Raw genomic sequence first — 12,920 nt, 5'->3', positions numbered from 1 at the left:
TAGAACAGACAGTGTTTATGCCAAGACGAGAAGCCCGTGACAATGTAGCAAAAGCCCTTCACCTAATTCATTATGCCCACACAGAAAGATTCAAAAGTTTTCACCTATCACCTGAGGCAGAGGTAGCCTTCGACCCCGTGGCTTGGGACTGCATGTTTGCTACTTGTAGGCACATAGGTTTGAAACCACACATGCTGTCATGGATCTCCACATTATACCAAAATCCACATGCACAACTTAAGATTAATGGCACCCTATCTGAAGCAGTGCATGTATTTAATGGCACGATACAAGGTTGTCCCCTTTCGCCTCTTATTTATTTTAACGCTAGAAACTTTTATTCATTTGATTACTCTTAATATAAGCAATAATAGGATTTTCAATAGGATCTTGACACTATAAAATTGCTGCTTATGCAGACAATCTGCTTTTTTTCCTTTCCCAACCTAACATATCTATCCCAAACCTGGTTGAGGCCTTCCAATATTTTGGTTATGTTTCCAATATGAAAATCAATTACACTAAATCAGAAGCCCTTAATCTCACCCTAACCACCAACTCATTCAATATGACACGATCAGCTTGCTCCTGTAAATGGAAACCCACATCTCTTAAACACTTGGGAATCCAACTCACTTCTAAGATAGCAAATCTTTACCAAGCTAATTTTAAACCCTTACTAGACAGTGTCCAACAAGACCTGGAGGGTTGGTCAATAAAATCAGTTTCATGGTTTGGGAGAGCTGCGTTACTAAAAATGCCAATTCTTCCCAAAATACTCTATTATTTTCATACTTTGCCTATCACACCCCCCTCCAGATATTTTCAACAACTGTATGCTTTTATTCACAATTTAATTTGGTTGGGTCAGAAGCCATGTATCAGTCCTATTGTCCTTATTAAAGCAAAAATTGGAGGGGGACTTAGTGTACCCAACTTTTAATTTCACTACCTCCACATCTAGCTAGAATTCTGGACTGGAATTGTCATAATAAAAACAAAGATCAGGTACAACTGGAGGAAACTCTGTTGTCTTCCCCACTAAAATACTCGCCATGGATTCCTTGGAAGAAAATTCCATGTCACACTCAGCAACACCCAGTGCTGGGAGCAACAATGACGATGTTTGATAAAGTGGTCAAAAAATATAACTTATCCTCATCCCCCAGTCCACTTATCCCTATTGCACAAAATCCTGATTTTTCCACCTGGAATGGACACACACACCATCTCACGAAAAGACAAAAAAAAAAATCTTCTAGTGACACATTGTATTTCCAATAGTAGAATTAAATCATACGACTCCATGAAATTGGAATTGGGGCCGCAACATCATTTTTCTTTTTGGACCAGTTACATAACTATTTGTCTACTCCTATTAAAAAAAATGTAAGTTTTTAGACCCGTCTCCATTTGAGAGTATATGTTTTAAAGGGGCTTATGTAAAAAAAACACCTCGATCATCTACTCTTGCCTTCAATCTGCTGATCAAGAGGGTCCTCATAGAGCTCAGACACAATTGGAAACTGCTCTTCAAAATACTTTTACGGAGGAACAATGGAATTTTGCTTGCATTTTTGCCCACAAATGCCCGATCAATACCAGATTACAGGAAATTTCCTATAAAGTTTTAACAAGCTGGTACGCAACCCAACAAAATTGAAATTGTGGCACCCACAGTGTTCGGATTTATGCTGGAGATGTAAACAGGCCCAAGTAGTATGCTACATATATGGTGGGACTGTTCGAGAATATAACCCTTCTAGCCATTGCCAGAGAATATACTGAAAAATGACAATGTATGGTCACCCTGGTTTGTATTTTGCCATTCTAACAGATATACACAGTAAGCAAAGAGTTGAAATTATAATTACTCTTGTAAAGACACCATAGTATACTTACGATGTTTTAATGAGCTAATTGAGGATTGTCTATATAATCACAAATTCATTGATATAAACTTCATCTGTAATATGTTTATTGATAAATCCACCATCGATTATTTCTCTCATTTTATTTTTCTTTATTCTTGTAACCCATATACTTAACCTTATTCCTATACTCATTATATATTATTTTGATATTAGACCAATATCAGGAACTTCTCTAGTATCGATTATCTACTTGTAATATCTTCTACTGTGATCTTATTACGAGTTACTGGATCATGTCATATATATATTGTTCCCGGAATTATAAAACGCTGAATTTGTTTGCTCCCCCTTTTTAAAACATAAATACATTTTTATTATTTATATATATATATATATATTTTTTTTTTTTTTTTACCAATACTAATGTGCTCTGTGGTAGTAGTTTACTCCACCAGTACCTGTGTACCTGTGTCACTACAGGTCACAGGGAGTGAGAGAAAGGAACCAAATGAGACCATCTATCCAATGTAAGAAGTGTTGCGGATGCTAAATATCTTATGTCAAGCTTACATAATAAACACAATGGAGTTTGGCAGTGAGACGGACACATATCAATTGTTCTCTTTGCAGGGTTTTGAGAGACATGGCTGTTATAAAGCTATACTACAACAGCGAACTGCCGTGGAAGGGCAGTAATCATCATTCTAGTGAGAGGGGGACAAAACTAAGGAATTCCCCAGTACAAAAAAGTCACAAATAATGAAATGTGGGTTACAGGATTATAAAGAGATAAAAAGGACCAGGATTTCAACTGTACGGTGTTAGGTGAGATTAATAAACAAATAAAGGGTAATAAAATAATACACTATGCTCTTTAGAGTGCAAGGCATGTAAAAGTGCTGTTGATCTTTACCAAACTGAAGGCTGAATGTAAAAGCTTAAGCCACATATGTATACATCAAAACACCTAGAGCTAATGTGGAATGCAAGCCAGTAATAATGCAAAAAAATGGAAGCAGAAACAATTTTTTACTACAAATATTCAAACTAGATTTGAGGTATTAACAGGCTTGCAGTTTTGTCACATAAATGAGGACATCAGGTAGGCAGAGGGTTTTATCAATGCTTCACTACAATAGGTGACTGTGTCCTTGGACTAAGAAGGGTTGTCAAGTCATGTGATCATTATTCAGCTCATGGAACGCACAAGAGTGCTTGCATGCATATGTAATTTCACCTCTTAGAATTTAACAAGGCTGTTGAGTCCACAAGGGTTTTCCTCATGAATTTATGAATGAATATTAAAGAATTTCAGCACATATCTAAACTCCTTCATGTTGTTAGCACAGTTATAATCCAATTTCAAAGATGTTATACCTACAGTGCTAAAACCTGTCACAAAACTATGTTGATAAGACAACTAAAAATGCATTACTTTTTGCCAGTTAAGCCTCTTCATGCCGACGTCTGGTTTAAATTCTTTCTTGGGCTTTAGGCCAAATGGAAGATTCTTCATTGGAGGAGACCTCTGTCCTCCTAAAAATGCAGGTAGTGCTGGGGCACCTGGTGGAGCACCTGCCATTGGAGGTAAAGGTGGTGGTGGTGGTGGTGGTGGTGGTGGTGGCGGCGGTGGCACAAATCCATTTGAAAGTGCAGGTGGTGGGGGAACACCAGAAGGTGGAAAAATGTCAGACCCTTTAGGAGGCATACTTCCAGGCTGAACAGCAATACCACACTAGAAGATAAAAGGAAAAAAAATGAAAAACAAATGCAATTGTAAAATACAAATTACATCTGAGATCCTAATGTGACTATCATAGGAAAATGTAAAATTAGTAATGCATGCCATAATTAGAATGCAATGCAACTAGTTAGGCTACATAGAATTTAGTATTATACTGCTGCCTTTTTATGAATTACAAAATGCAGTAGAAGAAATTGTCACTAGTGTTCTGCAGTACAGGAAAAGAAATGTGTGGCATTTAGTCTAAAACCGGACACATTTATTATTAGCTTTCAGCTTTATTTGCAAATAAAATTTAAAATAGTGCAGAGATCATAAACTGGAATACTTATTCCCAGAAATAAAGTTAACAGCTTTCCTAACTTTTAGATCAGCTAATGGCACTGGGTCTCAAAATAAATAAATAAAAAAATAAATAAATAAAAAAGGTAAAACTTGCACTCTGCAGGCATTTGGATTTGGCCCCTCTACATTGTTGAAATTCATTATGCAACTTAAATTAATGTACTGATTACTTTCAGTTGTTTTATTCCAGTCTTAAAAGCGTGAGTTGACAGCAACTAACACAATGCAGCAACATAATTGTGTTTTCCACATTGAGCAGCAAACAGAAACTCTGTGAAGATGGCCGTAGCTAGTAGAACACGTTATTGAACAATGCAGTGTTGGATTCTGAAACCATTCTTTTTACCCACCAAAGACGGTGCCATTTTCTAACATATGTGAAGTGGCACCTGCAGAACAACCCCCTCTACCTGTGTGTTAAACAAAGGCTACTATCTGCATACATTATAGTTCAGCACTGTGAAGCACTTATCAGAATACTAAGGCAAGTAGGTATATCCATTATAATTCTCATGACAGCTAGGCTGTTTTTCTATCAGCATATGGATTTTATATGAATGGGTTTTAAAATTATCTACATTGCTGTCAGTGATACTGTAAACATGTTAAGGGATATAAAGATATTGAAACTATGCAAGCGCCCAGGTCCAGACGGCTTCTCCACTATCTATTACAAAAAATTTGCCCACCTCCTTTCCCCTATCCTAACGAACGCCTTCAACGCAATCCTGTCCGGCCATTCTTTCAACCCGGACACGGAGACGGCTAATATCTCCATGATCCCAAAACCAAACTCTGAAGACTCACAACGGTCAACCTACAAACCAATCTCCCTCCTCAACATAGACATTAAGCTTTTCACAAAAATTTTTTCTACCCGTCTCAATCCATACATAGAATCCCTTATCCACAACGACCAAGTATGTTTTATCCCCACCTGACAAGCTGGAGACAACGTCAGGCGCGCAGCCCTCCTCACTCATCAGCCCGCAATCTTCCCACCTGCTTCTTGTCCCTAGACATCAGAAAAGGTTTTTAAACAGTCTTGTGGCCATACCTCGACAATATCCTACGCCGCTGGGACTTTGGCAACCACTTCTTTTTATACCGCGAACCCTCGGCTAGAGTCAGATATCTGGGACATATGTCGGCACAGTTCCCAATCTACACCGGAACTCACCAAGGCCGCCCGCTATCTCCTCTGCTCTGTGCCCTAGCTATAGAGCCCTTGGACCTTCTGATAAGAGCTAATTCAGAAATACGTGGACTCTAAGTAGGTGGCTCCCATTATAAACTATGCCTCTTCGCCGATGACGTACTCCTCTTTGTCACCTCCCCATTGACTTCTGCCCCTACCCTCCTTTGGCTCCTTGAAGATTTTGGCTCCATCTCTGGCCTCCATATTAATCCCCAGAAATCAGTAGCACTTAATAAATCCCTTTCCCCCCGGGTCTTGGCCCACCTGAAACAGGTCCTCCCATTCTCCTGGTCACAGTTCTCTATCGCACTCCTAGGCATAAAGCTGGCCTCTAACCTGTTGGATCTATACACGGCTAACTGTAAGCCTATGCTGACCCACCTTACCGCCCTCATGACCAAGTGGTCCTCCCTGCCACTGGCCTGGATGGGAAGGATTTCAATCATGAAGATGTCTATACTACCCAAAATACTCTACCTAGTCAGAGTCCTCCCCATCCCAGTACCCACACATTATCTTCGTATTCTACAGCGACGCATAAACACCTACATTTGGGGCCCCACTCACCCCCACATACCATGTTCTACCTTACACAAATCTAAACTCAGAGGCGGCCTCGGCCTCCCAGATATCACCAAATACTACAAAGCAGCACACCTTGCACAATTACCCAAATATCATGTGACCCACGAAATTCCCCAATGGGTCGTCCTTGAATCCATCGATTGTGACCCCTTCTCAACCACTAACCTTCTATGGCTAACACCCTCCGAGCGCTGCTCACTAAGAAACCACATAACATCCCACTATATTTCCCTATGGAACAAACTGAAATCTTGCTACCCCTTGCAATCACCTCACAACCCCTTGATATCTACCCACCAAAATCCAGTCTTCCCTCCAGTCTAGTCCTCCCCACTCTCCTTTAGACACTGGACCTTGGCCAATGTCCTCCGCACCCACCACTTCCTGACCAGAGACAGTTTCAAATCTTTGCCTTCACTCTCCTCAGAAGAGAAATATTTAGATATCTACAGCTACAACATTTGTACGCTCCCCACACCACCATACCCCGTCCTGCCCGCCCGATGTCTTCCTTTGAACGTGCTTGTCACAGAGACCAGCACAGGCAAGGCCTAATCTGACATCTACACCCTCCTCTCTACCCATGAATCCTCGCCACCCCCCCTTATGTCAACAAATGGGAGGCAGATATTGGCCGCCAAATGGACCCCACAGATTGGGACCTTATCTGGACCAATACTAAATACTCTTCGCAAAATGTAGTAGCCCTGGAAACGAACTATAAAGTCTTGACTCGCTGGTACCTGGTCCCAACGAGGATTGCTAAATACACTCCAAACTACTCCCCTGACTGTTTGAGGTTGTGCGATGGCAGGAACCTATCATACCTGGTGGACCTGCCCAGTAGCCCAAGCCTTCTGGGCTGACATTTTTAATATTTTGTCTAAACAGTGCAAAATCACTCATGTCTGACCCGGCCATAGCCCTCCTAAACCTGCCCTCCCCTCGGTGTAACTAAACCGCAACAAACTCCTTCTACAAATTACCACAGCTGCCAAACAGATCATAGCCAAATCATGGAAATATCCCTTCCTATGCATAGTGGCAGTTAAGAACAAGGTTACACAGGCTATGATCCACGCCAAAGTGAAGGCCACCATCTTAGATACTATCCCCAAGTTCTTGACAATCTGGAACCCATGGGTGGATTGCTTCCTCCCGCCAAACTTTGATGATTCACTTCTCCTTCCCTGATATATTCAAACTCACTGCCTTGACTCTTCATTAAGCTGATCTTTGTTATAATAGGTCTTGAACCCCTCTATACCACCCTAGGAGTCGCACGTTCTTTCCCCATCCCTCCACTCCTTTTCCATTATTATTTCCTATTCCCCCCCCTTCTACTCTACCCATGAACCCCCCCCCTTCCCCAATTGTTTTTTTTTCTTTTCACGAAACCTATATGTGACCCTGGGGAGTACACCTCCATATCCACTATGTACCTGGATTATATACGTCAATAGACAGTTTTGCCTTCTCTCAATCATCCAAGTCGTCGCATTATATGTATCTATGCATTTCTCCCCAGTGCACCACTACTATCTACTCATCGCTACACCATATCAACACCTAATCACCCCATCTACCTGCAGTTTAAAATAACTTCTTTGAATGTGAAAGGTTTAAACAGCCCAACAAAGTGCTCTATGCTGTGGCACAAAGCTAGAAATTGCACAAGTGACATCATATGTCTTCAGGAAACACATTTTGATAAAAGACAAACCGCCTCACCTCAACCACAGACATTTTCCTCACATTTCCATGTCAAATGCTAATTCTAAAAAAAAGAGGGGTTTTAATCGCAATCAAAGATTTGGTTACCTTCTCACACATCTCTACACACACACACACACACACACACACACACACACACACACACACACACACAGAGGATTCTGGCAGATAAGTGATACTGATTTGCAAGATAAATAATACTAATATACTTTAGTTAACAAATATCTGCCAAACAAAAGACAGATCTCAGATCTACAAAAGATCTTGAAAAAAGTCAATAGACTCCAACAAGGGTATGTAATAATGTGCTGGGACTTCAACTTGGTTCCCTCTGCGTCTATGGACACCTCCTCTAAGGATGGTAGCCCTTCGCGCACAGTTATGCTGCAAACCTTTATAAACAATTCTAACTTGTATGATATAAGGAGATTGACTTAATGCTTGTAGACAAACTTTTGCTACAACATATCTCAAGCTCTAAAATAAACCCTACTACTTGGTGGGATCATGCCCCGATATTCATGACAGTGGAGGGGGCCCATAGAGAGAGCTCATATTATATGTGGTGCAACAACACCCATTTAATGTGTAAACAAGACAATGTGTGTAAAATATCCTCTACGCTTAAAGAATATTTTTTCTAATAAGCCATCTGTGGAGAAACCCTTCACCCTCTGCAATGCTCATAAAGCATTTGTCAGAGGCCATCTTATTAAAATTAGCACTATCAATAGAAAGCAAAGATCACAGCAGATAGACACCCTTCTGACCAAAATAGATGACCTAGAATCTTTGAATAAAACTTCTCCTTCTCCTAACATCAGTTCCCAACTGATGCAAGTCAGACATCAACTTTGCACACTCCTAGTGGTTTATCACAATGAAAAACTTGTACTCCTTAAATCCAGATCTTACTACCATGGAAACAAAGCTGGCAAGCTTTTGGCATCTCAAGTTAAGGAGAGAACCTACAAACAGAAATCATCTATTATTCATCCACTCACTAAAAAACGTCTATATAATCTGCAAGAAAACACGTACACATTTAGAGCCTATTATGAAACATTACACAACCTAAAAAATAGCCACCGTACTCCCCCAACCTAGTACATTAGGTATTAACACATTTTTAAAATCAGTGGACTTACCTACACTGTCCGCATCTCAGCTGACCAAACTGAATCAATCTATTTCTAAAACTGAAATAGACAATACCATAAAGTCCTTACCTACAAACAAATCTTCCGGCCCTGATGGGCTCACAGCAGAAAATTACCGTCTACACATGACAGAACTGAGCCCATATTTAGAAAAAAATATTTAATGCTGCAGCGTCTTCTGCCTCTCTTCCTCCAGAGATGCTAAACACAACCATCATTACCCTTAAAAAACCAGGGAAAGAACCAAATCACCCACAAAACTTCCGCCCTATATCATTATTGAACACAGACTTGAAAATTTATGCTAAGATCATAGCCAACCGCATAGCAAGATGGCTTCCCTCATTGATCAACGCAGGTCAAGTGTGATTTGTAGGTTGACAGGCTCCTGATGCTACCTGCAGGATCATAAATGTCCTCCACCATACCTTACAAAACAAAGTGTCTTCCCTTCTTTTAACATTAGATATGGAAAAAGTGTTTGACTGCATACACTGGGGATACTTATCCCATACCTTGACTAAATTTGGCTTAACAGGTAACATCCATTCAGCCATTATGGCACTATATACAACCCAACTGGCCAAAGATTTCACAGAAAGAATGATATCCAACAACTTTCCTATAACTAATGGCACTTGCCAAGGCTGCCCTTTATCACCCTTAATCTTTACTCTTCTTATGGAACCTTTAGCTTAAAAACTTAGGGCCAATTCTAAAATATCTGGAATCTCAATTAACGACCACTCTCATATTATTTGCAGACGATGTCATGCTGACTTTTACAGCACTGGCGATATAGCTGTTGGCTGCTCTTAAAGTCTTACAACGATTTAAACACATCTCTTATTACAAAATAAATGAAGCTAAATTACACATCATGAGTGGATTTTGCAACATCTTCAAGTCTACTAACTAAATTACCCTATACTTGGTCTAAAGATCCACTTTCTTATCTCGGCATTAAGATTACCACTCCTTTATCAAAATTACACGATGTTAACTATGTCCCTTTACTAGCACAGGTACAAAATGAACTAGATAGGGAGGTCTAAATTTTACTTATCCTGGTCAGGGCGATTATCAGGATTTAAATGCTTATTCTTCCTAAACTACTCTATTATTTTTGCTTCCTTCCAATATTACTCCCAAGCTCCTTTGTTACTGATATGCAATGTATATTGCCTAAATTTATATGGGAAGACAAAAAAAGCTAGATGTTCTCATAAACCTCTTATTAAACATAGGAAAACAGGTGGAATAGGCCTTCCAGACTTTAAAGAGTATTATACTGCAGCAGTTTTAGGCCAGGCTAAATTCTGGTTTACCCACATGTAGACAAATTATGGAGTTCCATCGAACAAAGTTATGTAGACGGAGGTTCTTTGAAGCATCTACTTTTAGCTCATTCAGCTACTCACTTCATATTCTCTTCATCTCACCCCTTCATTTCAGCTACATAACAGGCATGGAAATATTTCCTGAAAACATAGAACACTAACGAGCCAAATGTTCAGATCCTTCTCCCTCTAGCTGTATTACAATTTTTACTTCCAAATAAATTATTTAACCACTGGCCCGCAATGAGAGATATATTTATTAAAGACATTATATATGATAAAGGTATTCAACCACTAGAATATTTAATAGATTTATTATGGTTTCCCACCACAGAATTTCTACTTTACGCCTCTTTACAGTCTTATTTTAGACGTCATTTATCCCATCTCTGACTAAACCCTCTAAAACCTGGCTATTATGGAATGAGACGTTCATAAAAATGAAAAGGCATATCTACAATTAATATTTTATTACAGAACAAAACTACATTTACCAAATCACCCCCTCTTATGAAGTGAGAATTAATACTCCAACACCCAATTCATGAAAATCAATGGCACAAAGCCACAATAAGTAACTTTTCCTTCTCTAAATTTTCTACATATTGGGAGATGTCTACAAAAAATCCACCTTAGATGGTATGTTACTCCATATATTAAAGCACAATTTGATCCATCTAATGATTATAAGTGTTGGAAAGGATGTGGAAAAGTAGGATCTTTAATCCATATGCTTTAGGCATGTCCTCACCTGAGAAGCTTCTGGAATGGTATCTACAGATTGATAACTTCTGCTCTGGAACTTGCATTATTAGGTATTGGCATAGATAACATCCCAACTCAATTAAGACCATTAACTATACATATATTGATGGCTGCTAGATTAGCTATAACTATGACCTGGAAATTCAATGAGCCACCAAGCACAATGGAGGTTAAACAACATTTGGCATTAACATATGAATATGAAAAATGTATTGCATATAATCAGCCTCAAATACATATATTTCATGCACAATGGTCTCCTTGGGAAAGTGTGAGGTAACCTATTCACTTACTCCAGTGCTATAACAATCCATAGCACCCTCACAACCATTTCTCTCTTCTAGTACATTTAGAGTGAAGCTCCACGATAAGAAAACACAGCAGTTTTTTGTTACCTTTTGTTTTTTCTATCTTTGGCTTAACAGTTATTTTAAAGTTTCTAATTCTTTCTTAAAGCAATATGCCTTGGTCAGATTTAAAGATATACGGATTGTTATGCCAAATGTAGTATTTGAGTAGGCTTAACGACTATGAACCTGCTATGTTGTAAACAATGTTATAAGGTTACTGCCTATATTGTATAAACCATGTTTGGCTTCGTAAAACGGACATGTCCCTGCTATACCTGACAAAGTATACACTATTAAACTTTGTGAAAATCAATAAAAACTATTAAATATAAGCTATAAAAAAGATCTCTTATCATGGATTAAGGAATCTGCTCCTACTGGAGGAGGAAGGTGTTGCCTTGTCTTCACCAGAGCTCTTAATGGTAGTTATGGATTTGTCTACAGCCAATGCCCAGGTTGCAGCCCTCAAACTCACCTGAGCAGGCAGATACTAGAACAGAGAATGCATGTGCTGGAAAGACTCATTACCAGTGCTGGGACCGGTCACTGCGTAAAAGTCTAAGCAGGCAGGAGTGTAAAAAACAAACAGCGCTGCTGGCAATGGGTTGAGGTGCACAGAATCATATGGGATCATAGGAAGCAGGTTGCAGGCAAAGGTGTGCAGGATCACACAGAAGTAGGATGTGAACAAAAGTGCACAGGTGTTAGCAACAAGAAGCTGACTGAAGAACACAGAAAAAAACCCAACACACAACTTCTGATAAGCAGGTATTGGTAGGAAACAGAGAACCTGCTGCAAGAACACAGGAAATGAAGGAGTCCCTTGCAGCTCTGGATACACTAGGTTGAGAGTAACACAGTAGGAAAACACAAAAACACAGAGGCACAGAGAGACACAGGATGAGAGTGCATAGGTGCTGATAAGAGGCTGGCTGAGATTGACAAGGAAATGCACTGGTGCAGACAATCAAGGAACTGACTGAAGTGTAGAGGGTGAAGGAATAATGGATGCTGGAAGGATACATTCTTGGGAACACAAATTTCACAGGAACATGCTTGAGGTCACATACTGGAATACACAGGGATCATAGGTCGGGACTGACTGACAACACTGGGAAATGTTAAGACAAACAAGAGCTGAACACAACCTGGACAACACTGGGAATACTGGAAGGGCATTGTAACACAATACTGGGAAGCACTAGTAAACATTAAAAACCTGCAAGTAACCTGCATGCTGGACATTTAAGACCGTGCCTCTGCTGTAAATGGCTCTAAGCTAGTGGATGCATACAGAATGACAATCCCTGTGCTGGAGGGTGTCAGTCAAATCAGAGTAAGTTCACGCAATTAAGGTACAACTTCCAGAGCACCGAGCAATGCACATGGAGCACTATGAAACAATGCAATAATCAGAGGTTATTATTTATATAACCCAAGTCAAAATGATTAGTATACTGTAACTAGGCATAAAGACAACCAAATATATATGAAAAATTTTATTTTTCTTGGAAAAATCAAGAGAAGCACCCATTTATTACAGGCTTACTAAATTCTCCTCTGCGCAGACTATGTAATTCTAAACCAAATATTCAATTAAACTAGATATCCTCTTAAACAATGTTCTTTCTACGCCCAACCTAGTTTCTGCTAAAAAGGTGTGCAGCCATAAAGCTGTGTATGTTTGTATATAACACTTTTTTTTTTTTTTTTTTTTTAACAAAAGAGGTTAGAGGCTGGAGGCAAATTTAGAGTTATAAATTATAAATAACCCTTTAGGACTGCATTAAACATAGTGTATACTAAAATTTTAACAAACTAGTCC

At 39.4% G+C, this 12,920-nt stretch overlaps 1 protein-coding gene across 1 annotated transcript in view; it reads right to left on the bottom strand.

Annotated features, from left to right (window-relative positions):
- The window catches only part of DIAPH3 (diaphanous related formin 3), a 1,068,692-nt gene that overhangs the window by 584,646 nt on the left and 471,126 nt on the right, over positions 1-12,920 (bottom strand). The window contains exon 16 of the mRNA XM_089668393.1: positions 3,310-3,609. Within this exon, the coding sequence (XP_089524519.1) occupies positions 3,310-3,609 (300 nt within the window). The remainder of the gene's footprint in view (positions 1-3,309; positions 3,610-12,920) is intronic.

This window comes from Staurois parvus, unplaced genomic scaffold (genome assembly GCF_062004578.1).
Source record: "Staurois parvus isolate SC_StPar_1 unplaced genomic scaffold, SC_StPar_1.0 ptg000007l, whole genome shotgun sequence".
In the NCBI taxonomy this organism is placed as follows: Eukaryota; Metazoa; Chordata; class Amphibia; order Anura; family Ranidae; genus Staurois; species Staurois parvus.
The sequence above is the reverse complement of the archived record's forward strand: the minus strand, read 5'-3'. Positions and strand labels throughout refer to the sequence as shown.